Raw genomic sequence first — 12,581 nt, 5'->3', positions numbered from 1 at the left:
TTCTGGTTAGGGTTAGGTGGGTGTTGGGTTTCTGGTTAGGGTTAGGTGGGTGTTGGGTTTCTGGTTAGGGTTAGGTGGGTGTTGGGTTTCTGGTTAGGGTTAGGTGGGTGTGGGTTTCTGGTTAGGTGGGTGTTGGTTTCTGGTTAGGGTTACGTGGGTGTTGGGTTTCTGGTTAGGGTTAGGTGGGTGTTGGGTTTCTGGTTAGGGTTAGGTGGGTGTTGGGTTTCTGGTTAGGGTTAGGTGGGTGTTGGGTTTCTGGTTAGGGTTAGGTGGGTGTTGGGTTTCTGGTTAGGGTTGGGTGTTGGGTTTCTGGTTAGGGTTAGGTGGGTGTTGGGTTTCTGGTTAGGGTTAGGTGGATGTTGGGTTTCTGGTTAGGGTTATGCGTGTAGGTGGGTGTCGGGTTTCTGGTTAGGGTTAGGTGGGTGTTGGGTTTCTGGTTAGGGTTAGGTGTGTAGCCTCCCCTTTGCATATGTTTTCACCCCTTTGCATATGTTTTCACCCCCTTTGCATATGTTTTCACCCCTTTGCATATGTTTTCACCCCCTTTACATATGTTTTCACCCCCTTTGCATATGTATTCACCCCCTTTGCATATGTTTTCACCCCTTTGCATATGTTTTCACCCCTTTGCATATGTTTTCACCCCCTTTGCATATGTTTTCACCCCTTTGCATATGTTTTCACCCCCTTTGCATATGTTTTCACCCCCTTTGCATATGTTTTCACCCCCTTTGCATATGTTTTCACCCCTTTACATATGTTTTCACCCCCTTTGCATATGTTTTCACCCCTTTGCATATGTTTTCACCCCCTTTGCATATGTTTTCATTTCCATTGGACCACTTTAAGCTGTACACTCCACAGAGCTGGGCTTTACAGAAGAGTGTCCAGAAAAAAAAGCCATTGCTTGAAGAAGCAAATAAGCAAACACATTTGGTGTTTGCCAAAAGGCATAGGGGAGGCTCCCCAAACATATGGAAAAAGGTACTCTGGTCAGATGAGACTAAAATGTAGCTTTTTGATCATCAAGGAAAACGCTATGTCTGGTGCAAACCCAACACCTCACATCACCCCGAGAACACCATCCCACAGTGAAGCATGGAGGTGGCAGCATCATGCTTTGGGGATGTTTCCATCGGCAGGGACTGGGAAACTGGTCAGAATTGAAGGAATGATGGATGGCGCTAAATACAAGGACATTTTGAGGGAAATTTCAGTCTTCCAGAGATTTGAGACTGGGACGGAGGTTCACCTTCTAGCAGGTCAAAGCCCAGACCTCAATCCAATTGAGAATCTGTGGTATGACTTAAAGATTACTGTACACCAGCGGAACCCATCCAACTTGAACGAGCTGGAGCAGCTTTACCTTGAAGAATGGACAGAAATCCCTGTGGCTAGATATGCCAAGTTTATGGAGACATACTCCATGGGACTTGCAGCTGTAATTGCTGCAAAAGGTGGCTCTACAAAGTATTGACTTTGGAGGGTGAATAGTTATGAAGTTTTCTGTTTTTTTGTTTGTTTCACAATAAAACATATTTTGCATCTTCAAAGTAGTAGACGTTGTGTAAATCAAATGATACAAACCCCCCCAAAAATATATTTTAATTGCAGGTTTTAATTTAATTGCAGGTTGTAAGGCATCAAAATAGAAGAAATGCAAACGGGGGTAAAGCCACTGTAAGTGGATATTTGTTTTCTGTTTGGTGTGTAGGTGGGTGTTGGTTTTCTAGTTAGGGCTAGGTGTGTAGGTGGGTGTTGGTTTTCTAGTTAGGGCTAGGTGTGTAGGTGGGTGTTGGTTTTCTAGTTAGGGCTAGGTGTGTAGGTGGGTGTTGGTTTTCTAGTTAGGGCTAGGTGTGTAGGTGGGTGTTGGTTTTCTAGTTAGGGCTAGGTGTGTAGGTGGGTGTTGGTTTTCTAGTTAGGGCTAGGTGTGTAGGTGGGTGTTGGTTTTCTAGTTAGGGCTTGGTGTGTAGGTGGGTGTTGGTTTTCTAGTTAGGGCTAGGTGTGTAGGTGGGTGTTGGTTTTCTAGTTAGGGCTAGGTGTGTAGGTGGGTGTTGGTTTTCTAGTTAGGGCTAGGTGTGTAGGTGGGTGTTGGTTTTCTAGTTAGGGCTAGGTGTGTAGGTGGGTGTTGGTTTTCTAGTTAGGGCTAGGTGTGTAGGTGGGTGTTGGTTTTCTAGTTAGGGCTTGGTGTGTAGGTGGGTGTTGGTTTTCTAGTTAGGGCTAGGTGTGTGGGTGGGTGTTGGTTTTCTAATTAGGGCTAGGTGTGTAGGTGGGTGTTGGTTTTCTAGTTAGGGCTAGGTGTGTAGGTGGGTGTTGGTTTTCTAGTTAGGGCTAGGTGTGTAGGTGGGTGTTGGTTTTCTAGTTAGGGCTAGGTGTGTAGGTGGGTGTTGGTTTTCTAGTTAGGGCTAGGTGTGTAGGTGGGTGTTGGTTTTCTAGTTAGGGCTTGGTGTGTAGGTGGGTGTTGGTTTTCTAGTTAGGGCTAGGTGTGTAGGTGGGTGTTGGTTTCTAGTTAGGGCTAGGTGTGTAGGTGGGTGTTGGTTTTCTAGTTAGGGCTAGGTGTGTAGGTGGGTGTTGGTTTTCTAGTTAGGGCTAGGTGTGTAGGTGGGTGTTGGTTTTCTAGTTAGGGCTAGGTGTGTAGGTGGGTGTTGGTTTTCTAGTTAGGGCTAGGTGTGTAGGTGGGTGTTGGTTTTCTAGTTAGGGCTAGGTGTGTAGGTGGGTGTTGGTTTTCTAGTTAGGGCTAGGTGTGTAGGTGGGTGTTGGTTTTCTAGTTAGGGCTAGGTGTGTAGGTGGGTGTTGGTTTTCTAGTTAGGGCTAGGTGTGTAGGTGGGTGTTGGTTTTCTAGTTAGGGCTAGGTGTGTAGGTGGGTGTTGGTTTTCTAGTTAGGGCTAGGTGTGTAGGTGGGTGTTGGTTTTCTAGTTAGGGCTAGGTGTGTAGGTGGGTGTTGGTTTTCTAGTTAGGGCTTGGTGTGTAGGTGGGTGTTGGTTTTCTAGTTAGGGCTAGGTGTGTGGGTGGGTGTTGGTTTTCTAATTAGGGCTAGGTGTGTAGGTGGGTGTTGGTTTTCTAGTTAGGGCTAGGTGTGTAGGTGGGTGTTGGTTTTCTAGTTAGGGCTAGGTGTGTAGGTGGGTGTTGGTTTTCTAGTTAGGGCTAGGTGTGTAGGTGGGTGTTGGTTTTCTAGTTAGGGCTAGGTGTGTAGGTGGGTGTTGGTTTTCTAGTTAGGGCTTGGTGTGTAGGTGGGTGTTGGTTTTCTAGTTAGGGCTAGGTGTGTAGGTGGGTGTTGGTTTTCCAGTTAGGGCTAGGTGTGTAGGTGGGTGTTGGTTTTCTAGTTAGGGCTAGGTGTGTAGGTGGGTGTTGGTTTTCTAGTTAGGGCTTGGTGTGTAGGTGGGTGTTGGTTTTCTAGTTAGGGCTAGGTGTGTAGGTGGGTGTTGGTTTTCTAGTTAGGGCTAGGTGTGTAGGTGGGTGTTGGTTTTCTAGTTAGGGCTAGGTGTGTAGGTGGGTGTTGGTTTTCCAGTTAGGGCTAGGTGTGTAGGTGGGTGTTGGTTTTCTAGTTAGGGCTAGGTGTGTAGGTGGGTGTTGGTTTTCTAGTTAGGGCTAGGTGTGTAGGTGGGTGTTGGTTTTCTAGTTAGGGCTAGGTGTGTAGGTGGGTGTTGGTTTTCTAGTTAGGGCTTGGTGTGTAGGTGGGTGTTGGTTTTCTAGTTAGGGCTAGGTGTGTAGGTGGGTGTTGGTTTTCTAGTTAGGGCTAGGTGTGTAGGTGGGTGTTGGTTTTCTAGTTAGGGCTTGGTGTGTAGGTGGGTGTTGGTTTTCTAGTTAGGGCTAGGTGTGTAGGTGGGTGTTGGTTTTCTAGTTAGGGCTAGGTGTGTAGGTGGGTGTTGGTTTTCTAGTTAGGGCTAGGTGTGTAGGTGGGTGTTGGTTTTCTAGTTAGGGCTAGGAGTGTAGGTGGGTGTTGGTTTTCTAGTTAGGGCTAGGTGTGTAGGTGGGTGTTGGTTTTCTAGTTAGGGCTAGGTGTGTAGGTGGGTGTTGGTTTTCTAGTTAGGGCTTGGTGTGTAGGTGGGTGTTGGTTTTCTAGTTAGGGCTTGGTGTGTAGGTGGGTGTTGGTTTTCCAGTTAGGGCTTGGTGTGTAGGTGGGTGTTGGTTTTCTAGTTAGGGCTAGGTGTGTAGGTGGGTGTTGGTTTTCTAGTTAGGGCTTGGTGTGTAGGTGGGTGTTGGTTTTCTAGTTAGGGCTAGGTGTGTAGGTGGGTGTTGGTTTTCTAGTTAGGGCTTGGTGTGTAGGTGGGTGTTGGTTTTCTAGTTAGGGCTTGGTGTGTAGGTGGGTGTTGGTTTTCTAGTTAGGGCTAGGTGTGTAGGTGGGTGTTGGTTTTCCAGTTAGGGCTAGGTGTGTAGGTGGGTGTTGGTTTTCCAGTTAGGGCTTGGTGTGTAGGTGGGTGTTGGTTTTCCAGTTAGGGCTAGGTGTGTAGGTGGGTGTTGGTTTTCCAGTTAGGGCTAGGTGTGTAGGTGGGTGTTGGTTTTCTAGTTAGGGCTAGGTGTGTAGGTGGGTGTTGGTTTTCTAGTTAGGGCTAGGTGTGTAGGTGGGTGTTGGTTTTCTAGTTAGGGCTAGGTGTGTAGGTGGGTGTTGGTTTTCTAGTTAGGGCTAGGTGTGTAGGTGGGTGTTGGTTTTCTAGTTAGGGCTAGGTGTGTAGGTGGGTGTTGGTTTTCTAGTTAGGGCTAGGTGTGTAGGTGGGTGTTGGTTTTCTAGTTAGGGCTAGGTGTGTAGGTGGGTGTTGGTTTTCTAGTTAGGGCTAGGTGTGTAGGTGGGTGTTGGTTTTCCAGTTAGGGCTAGGTGTGTAGGTGGGTGTTGGTTTTCCAGTTAGGGCTAGGTGTGTAGGTGGGTGTTGGTTTTCTAGTTAGGGCTAGGTGTGTAGATGGGTGTTGGTTTTCTAGTTAGGGCTAGGTGTGTAGGTGGGTGTTGGTTTTCCAGTTAGGGCTAGGTGTGTAGGTGGGTGTTGGTTTTCTAGTTAGGGCTAGGTGTGTAGGTGGGTGTTGGTTTTCCAGTTAGGGCTAGGTGTGTAGGTGGGTGTTGGTTTTCCAGTTAGGGCTAGGTGTGTAGGTGGGTGTTGGTTTTCTAGTTAGGGCTAGGTGTGTAGGTGGGTGTTGGTTTTCTAGTTAGGGCTAGGTGTGTAGGTGGGTGTTGGTTTTCTAGTTAGGGCTAGGTGTGTAGGTGGGTGTTGGTTTTCTAGTTAGGGCTAGGTGTGTAGGTGGGTGTTGGTTTTCTAGTTAGGGCTAGGTGTGTAGGTGGGTGTTGGTTTTCTAGTTAGGGCTAGGTGTGTAGGTGGGTGTTGGTTTTCTAGTTAGGGCTAGGTGTGTAGGTGGGTGTTGGTTTTCTAGTTAGGGCTAGGTGTGTAGGTGGGTGTTGGTTTTCTAGTTGGGGCTAGGTGTGTAGGTGGGTGTTGGTTTTCTAGTTAGGGCTAGGTGTGTAGGTGGCTGTTGGTTTTCTAGTTAGGGCTAGGTGTGTAGGTGGGTGTTGGTTTTCTAGTTAGGGCTATGTGTGTAGGTGCATGTTGGTTTTCTAGTTAGGGCTAGGTGTGTAGGTGGGTGTTTATGGAAACAGCCATCTACAGTTGAAGTTGGAAGTTTACAAACACTCAGGTTGGAGTCATTACAACTTGTTTTTCAACCACTCCACAAATTTCTTGTTAACAAACTATAGTTTTGGCAAGTCGGTGAGGACATCTACTTTGTGCATGACACAAGTCATTTTTCCAACAATTGTTTACAGACAGATTATTTCACTTATATTTCACTGTATCACAATTCCAGTGGGTCAGAAGTTTACATACACTAAGTTGGGGTGGCAGGGTAGCCTAGTGGCTAGAGTTGGACTAGCAACCAGAAGGTTGCAAGTTCAAATCCCCGAGCTGACAAGGTACAAATCTGTTGTTCTGCCCCTGAACAGGCAGTTAACCCACTGTTCCTAGGCCGTCATTGAAAATAAGAATTTGTTCTGAACTGACTTTCCTAGTTAAATAAAGGTAAAATAAAAAAGTTGACTTTGCCTTTAACCTCATAGTCCACCAATACCGTATGCGGGTTCGTGACTAGGGCTCAAGCTCATTAGCATAACGCACAATGCGAAAAAATATTCCTAAAAATATTTAACCTCCACACATTAACAAGTAAAATAGCTCAAATGAAAGATAAACAAGTTGTTTATCTACCCAGCAAGTCAGATTTCTAAAATGTTTTACGGCGAAAACATAGCACATATTTATATTAGATCACCACCGAAATAAAAGGCAAGCGGCGGCCATTTTGTCCCAGAAAAAATAAAATTTAAAAGTAGGATAAAAAAATAAATAATTCACTAACCTTTTGAAAATCTTCATCAGATGACAGTAATATTACATGTTACACAGTACATTTAATTTTTTTTCAATAATATGCTATATAATATCCATAAATCTCGGTTGACGACATTAAAAAAAAAACATGCTACTCAAATGTCAGGAGAAATGATGATAGCTCCGACAGATAACGTCAGATAACAAGCAATAAACATGACTAAATATACATGTTCTACATATATTTACAAAGATACACTTCTTCTTAATGCAACCGCTGTATTACATTTATTTTTAACGTTACAGACATCGTTCACTGGGCTATACTAGGAGTCGGCGCTCAGATATTAGCAGTACGTTTGGAGTCCACAGAAACCCAAAATAACCACATAAATATTCCCTTACCTTTGATGTTCTTCCATCAGAAGACGTAGAAGGAGTCATACTTACCCAATACATCGTTTGGTTTCACGTTGTGTGTCCCTGTATTAGCATATGCTAACAGCTTCAGCTGGAATGCATCAAAAATGACTTCTGCACTCTGCGCATTAAAACTTCCAATTTACATATTATATGTCGATTAAACTGGTCAAACGATGTGCAAAATCGAGCTTTATGATGTTTTTAGCATGTAGAACAAAGGACAGCGCTAACAGACAAACCGGCTTCAAATGCTGCATGTTGGAAAAAGACGTACTCCAAATCGGCCGCGCGCAATAGAGTGCCCGGTTTTGAGAGGGACACGCGGAATTTTGCGCACCAAGGGTGCAGGGCTCGTGTGATTCTCACAGTGAACGCGCCATTTGAAAGCAGACATCGCGCTGAACTGATAGAGACTGTTCCTGGATCCGTAGCTGCCTGGGAAGGGTGTTGGCGATGACGTCAAAGTAGACCCAACTTTTCCATTGTTGACAGAGAATGGCTCTCCTGAGAGTTCTGCTTTACATTCAGACATAATTTAAACGGTTTTAGAAACTTTAGAGTGTTTTCTATTCAATAATAATAATAATTTTTATATGCATATATTAGCAATTTTGGGTAAAAATATTTTCAGTTTACTATGTACGCACTTTCTCCAACAGGGGCAGTATAGAGCAGGAGTTCTAAGAGGTTAAACAGCTTTGGAAATTCCAGAAAAGGATGTCATGGCTTTAGAAGCTTCTGATAGGCTAATTGACATAATTTGAGTCAATTGGAGGTGTACCTGTGGATGTATTTCAAGGCCTATCTTCAAACTCAGTGCCTCTTTGCTTGACATCATGGGAATATCAAAATAAATCAGCCAAGACCTCAGAAAAAAAAGTTGTAGACCTCCACAAGTCTGGTCCATCCTTGGGAGCAATTTCCAAATGCCTGAAGGTACCACGTTCATCTGTACAAACAATAGTACGCAAGTCTAAACACCATGGGACCACGCAGCTGTCATACTGTTCAGGAAGGAAACGCGTTCTGTCTCCTAGAGATGAACGTTCTTTGTTTCGAAAAGTGCAAATCAATCCCAGAACAACAGCAATGGACCTTGTTAAGATGCTGGAGGAAACAGGTACTAAAGTATCTATATCCACAGTAAAACGAGTCCTTTATCGACATAACCTGAAAGGTCGCTCAGCAAGGAAGAAGCCACTGCTCCAAAACCGCCATTAAAAAAGCCAGACTATGGTTTGCAACTGCACATGGGGACAAAGATCATACTTTTTGGAGAAATGTCCTCTGGTCTGAGGAAACAAAAATAGAACTCTTTGGCCATAATGACCATTGTTATGTTTGGAGGAAAAAGGGGGAGGCTTGCAAGCCGAAGAACACCATCCCAACGGGGGTGGCAGCATCATGTTGTGGGGGTGCTTTGCTGCAGGAGGGACTGGTGCACTTCACAAAATAGATAGGATCATGAGGGAGGAAAATTATGTGGATATGTTGAAGCAATATCTGAAGACATCAGTCAGGACAATGACCCCAAGCATACTTCCAAAGTTGTGGCAAAATGGCTTAAGGACAACAAAATCAAGGTATTGGAGTGGCCGTCACAAAGCCCTAACCTCAATCCCATAGAAAATTTGTGGGCAGAACTGTAAAAGCTTGTGTGAGCAATGAGGCCTGACAATCTGACTCAGTTACACCAGCTCTGTCAGGCGGAATGGGCCAAAATTCACCCAACCTATTGTGGGAAGCTTGTGGAAGGCTACCCGAAATGTTTTTTAAAGGCAATGCTACCAAATACTAATTGAGTGTTTGTAAACTTTTGAGCCACTGGGAATGTGATGAAAGAAATTAAAGCTGAAATAAATCATTCTCTCTACTATTATTCTGACATTTCACATTCTTAAAATAAAGTGGTGATCCTAACTGACCTAAAACAGGGAATTTTTACTAGGATTAAATGTCAGGAATTATGAAAAACAGAGTTTAAATGTATTTGGCTAAGGTGTATGTAAACTTCCGACTTCAACTGTATTTAGTCAGAACAGTTATTTCAAGAGCTCCAGCTAACCCTAGCATTTCACAACTATACTGAGGCAACATCTGTTGCTAAAACATGACAGACAAATAACTACACTGTGTCATATATTGTACAGATATGTTTGTTATATTTCGTATTCTTACCCCTCAGAGCCAGCCACTCAAGTCTCTACGGAAGCTCCTTCACCTCTCCTCCTCCACCTCCAATCAAACGGCCCCATCTGATATACGCTTCCAGCCCCTGCCCAACTCCACCTCGGCTAAAGCGGGTTTCAGTGAGGGTCCCAGTCGGAGCCACGCAGGCTCCAGCACCCCCCAGCTAAAGAGCAGGCAGGCCGCCTACCCCCTCCCTGGTCAGATGGAGTCCAGCTGGCACAACTCTGCCCTTGGCAGAGCTGAGGGAAACCCTTACCCCGAGCAACACGGAGGGAGGGAAGGCAAGGGGGGCCAGAACGGACATGGGTTCGGGCGGCCCTCACGCTCACGCATTCCAAATCTCAATGACCTGAAAGAGACTGCTCTTTAGAGAGCTGCTTTAACCTTGACACCTGACCCCAGACCTCTCTCTGCTGCCCAGACTTATCTCTACTGCCCAGACCTCTCTCTGCTGCCCAGACTTCTCTCTGCTGCCCAGACTTCTCTCTACTGCCCAGACCTCTCTCTACTGCCCAGACCTCTCTCTGCTGCCTAGACTTCTCTCTGCTGCCCAGACTTCTCTCTACTGCCCAGACCTCTCTCTGCTGCCCAGACTTCTCTCTGCTGCCCAGACTTCTCTCTGCTGCCCAGACTTCTCTCTACTGCCCAGACCTCTCTCTGCTGCCCAGACTTCTCTCTACTGCCCAGACTTCTCTCTGCTGCCCCAGACTTCTCTCTGCTGCCCCAGACTTCTCTCTGCTGCCCCAGACTTCTCTCTGCTGCCCAGACTTCTCTCTGCTGCCCAGACTTCTCTCTACTGCCCAGACCTCTCTCTACTGCCCAGACTTCTCTCTACTGCCCAGACCAGTCGGCTTCATTGTTTATTTTTTAAAGCTTCCATATTTGATAGAATTTGTAATATTACCTATGTCATTCTGATTATTATAATATTTGTCAGTTAATAATTGCAAATTAATCATATATGTAAATGCTATTTAAGATATAAAGTGTATTTGTTAGTCTGCTTGCACACAATTGAAATATGACATTTTGTTTCACAGTATTTGCATTATATTTCCTTAAGAATATATGAAGTTCAAATTAAGTTTTTTGATTGTTACAATGTAGACCATTCCTTCCCATCAGTTAGTCTGTGCTGTGGATTCAGTCTGTCTCTTGACGTCCAGACTGATGGAAGACGCTCTATAGAGGGTTAAAGCTTTAGTATTTAGGACAATGTTACGGCAATGCGTTGTCCATCTCCAAACAGATCAGATTTTATATACATTGCTGTAGTTAGTAAACCAATGTTCTGTGTTGACAATCAAGAGAATCTTGTGTTTGATGTCATTTGATAGGAGAGGGCTAGTCTCAGGAGAAATCCCAAGTTTTTGATACAATACTAACCCTAACCCATGCTGGCCTGTGGTACCATTTCACCTGTAATACTTCACCTTAATAGCTATGTTTTCATAAACTATTTTTGTTGTTGAGATTTAGGACATTTGCATAGAAAATAGATGTGACAGTTGCCTGCTATGGTGAGTTTCCATTTAACTATCCTGTGTCGACACTTAGAAAATAGATGTGACAATTGCCTGCTAGGGTGGTTTTGCATCTTGTGTCGATAAAAACAGCTGGACGTAAGGACTTCACATGAAACAGAAGTGGTTGAATTGTTTCCATTACCGTTTAGGCAAATTGCGCATTAATAAATTGGTGACAGCCTGTCTGCCCTCCCACCTCTCTGTTTCATGTCTCAGGTAGCCTGTCTGCCCTCCCACCTCTCTGTTTCATGTCTCAGGTAGCCTGTCTGCCCTCCCACCTCTCTGTTTCATGTCTCAGGTAGCCTGTCTGCCCTCCCACCTATCTGGTTCATGTCTCAGGTAGCCTGTCTGCCCTCCCACCTCTCTGTTTCATGTCTCAGGTAGCCTGTCTGCCCTCCCACCTATCTGGTTCATGTCTCAGGTAGCCTGTCTGCCCTCCCACCTCTCTGTTTCATGTCTCAGGTAGCCTGTCTGCCCTCCCACCTCTCTGTTTCATGTCTCAGGTAGCCTGTCTGCCCTCCCACCTCTCTGTTTCATGTCTCAGGTAGCCGGTATGCCCTCCCACCTCTCTGTTTCATGTCTCAGGTAGCCTGTCTGCCCTCCCACCTCTCTGTTTCATGTCTCAGGTAGCCTGTCTGCCCTCCCACCTATCTGTTTCATGTCTCAGGTAGCCTGTCTGCCCTCCCACCTCTCTGTTTCATGTCTCAGGTAGCCTGTCTGCCCTCCCACCTCTCTGTTTCATGTCTCAGGTAGTCTGTATGCCCTCCCACCTCTCTGTTTCATGTCTCAGGTAGCCTGTCTGCCCTCCCACCTCTCTGTTTCATGTCTCAGGTAGCCTGTCTGCCCTCCCACCTATCTGTTTCATGTCTCAGGTAGCCTGTCTGCCCTCCCACCTCTCTGGTTCATGTCTCAGGTAGCCTGTCTGCCCTCCCACCTCTCTGTTTCATGTCTCAGGTAGCCTGTCTGCCCTCCCACCTATCTGTTTCATGTCTCAGGTAGTCTGTCTGCCCTCCCACCTATCTGTTTCATGTCTCAGGTAGCCTGTCTGCCCTCCCACCTCTCTGTTTCATGTCTCAGGTAGCCTGTATGCCCTCCCACCTCTCTGTTTCATGTCTCAGGTAGCCTGTCTGCCCTCCCACCTCTCTGTTTCATGTCTCAGGTAGCCTGTATGCCCTCCCACCTCTCTGTTTCATGTCTCAGGTAGCCTGTCTGCCCTCCCACCTCTCTGTTTCATGTCTCAGGTAGCCTGTATGCCCTCCCACATCTCTGTTTCATGTCTCAGGTAGCCTGTCTGCCCTCCCACCTCTCTGGTTCATGTCTCAGGTAGCCTGTCTGCCCTCCCACCTGTCTGTTTCATGTCTCAGGTAGCCTGTATGCCCTCCCACATCTCTGTTTCATGTCTCAGGTAGCCTGTCTGCCCTCCCACCTCTCTGGTTCATGTCTCAGGTAGCCTGTCTGCCCTCCCACCTGTCTGTTTCATGTCTCAGGTAGCCTGTCTGCCCTCCCACCTCTCTGTTTCATGTCTCAGGTAGCCTGTATGCCCTCCCACCTCTCTGTTTCATGTCTCAGGTAGCCTGTCTGCCCTCCCACCTCTCTGTTTCATGTCTCAGGTAGCCTGTATGCCCTCCCACCTCTCTGTTTCATGTCTCAGGTAGCCTGTCTGCCCTCCCACCTCTCTGGTTCATGTCTCAGGTAGCCTGTCTGCCCTCCCACCTGTCTGTTTCATGTCTCAGGTAGCCTGTCTGCACTCCCACCTCTCTGTTTCATGTCTCAGGTAGCCTGTATGCCCTCCCACCTCTCTGTTTCATGTCTCAGGTAGCCTGTCTGCCCTCCCACCTCTCTGTTTCATGTCTCAGGTAGCCTGTCTGCCCTCCCACCTCTCTGTTTCATGTCTCAGGTAGCCTGTATGCCCTCCCACCTATCTGTTTCATGTCTCAGGTAGCCTGTATGCCCTCCCACCTGTCTGTTTCATGTCTCAGGTAGCCTGTCTGCCCTCCCACCTATCTGTTTCATGTCTCAGGTAGCCTGTCTGCCCTCCCACCTGTCTGTTTCATGTCTCAGGTAGCCTGTATGCCCTCCCACCTATTTGTTTCATGTCTCAGGTAGCCTGTCTGCCCTCCCACCTGTCTGT

The 12,581-nt window shown here is 46.4% G+C and overlaps 1 protein-coding gene across 2 annotated transcripts in view; it reads left to right on the top strand.

The window, feature by feature from the left end:
• The window catches only part of LOC115122708 (cyclin-dependent kinase-like 5), a 300,065-nt gene extending 289,420 nt beyond the window's left edge, over nt 1-10,645 (top strand). Inside the window, exons 18-19 of one of the 2 annotated variants that reach the window (XM_065009455.1) lie at nt 1,633-1,680; nt 8,920-10,645. In XM_065009455.1, the coding sequence (XP_064865527.1) occupies nt 1,633-1,680; nt 8,920-9,294 (423 nt within the window). In that variant the 3' untranslated portion in view covers nt 9,295-10,645. The remainder of the gene's footprint in view (nt 1-1,632; nt 1,681-8,919) is intronic. The other variant, XM_065009456.1, reaches the window with a different exon arrangement.
• Nucleotides 10,646-12,581: the final 1,936 nt, after the last annotated feature.

Source organism: Oncorhynchus nerka, linkage group LG25, assembly GCF_034236695.1.
Source record: "Oncorhynchus nerka isolate Pitt River linkage group LG25, Oner_Uvic_2.0, whole genome shotgun sequence".
NCBI classification, from domain to species: Eukaryota; Metazoa; Chordata; class Actinopteri; order Salmoniformes; family Salmonidae; genus Oncorhynchus; species Oncorhynchus nerka.
The sequence above is the reverse complement of the archived record's forward strand: the minus strand, read 5'-3'. Positions and strand labels throughout refer to the sequence as shown.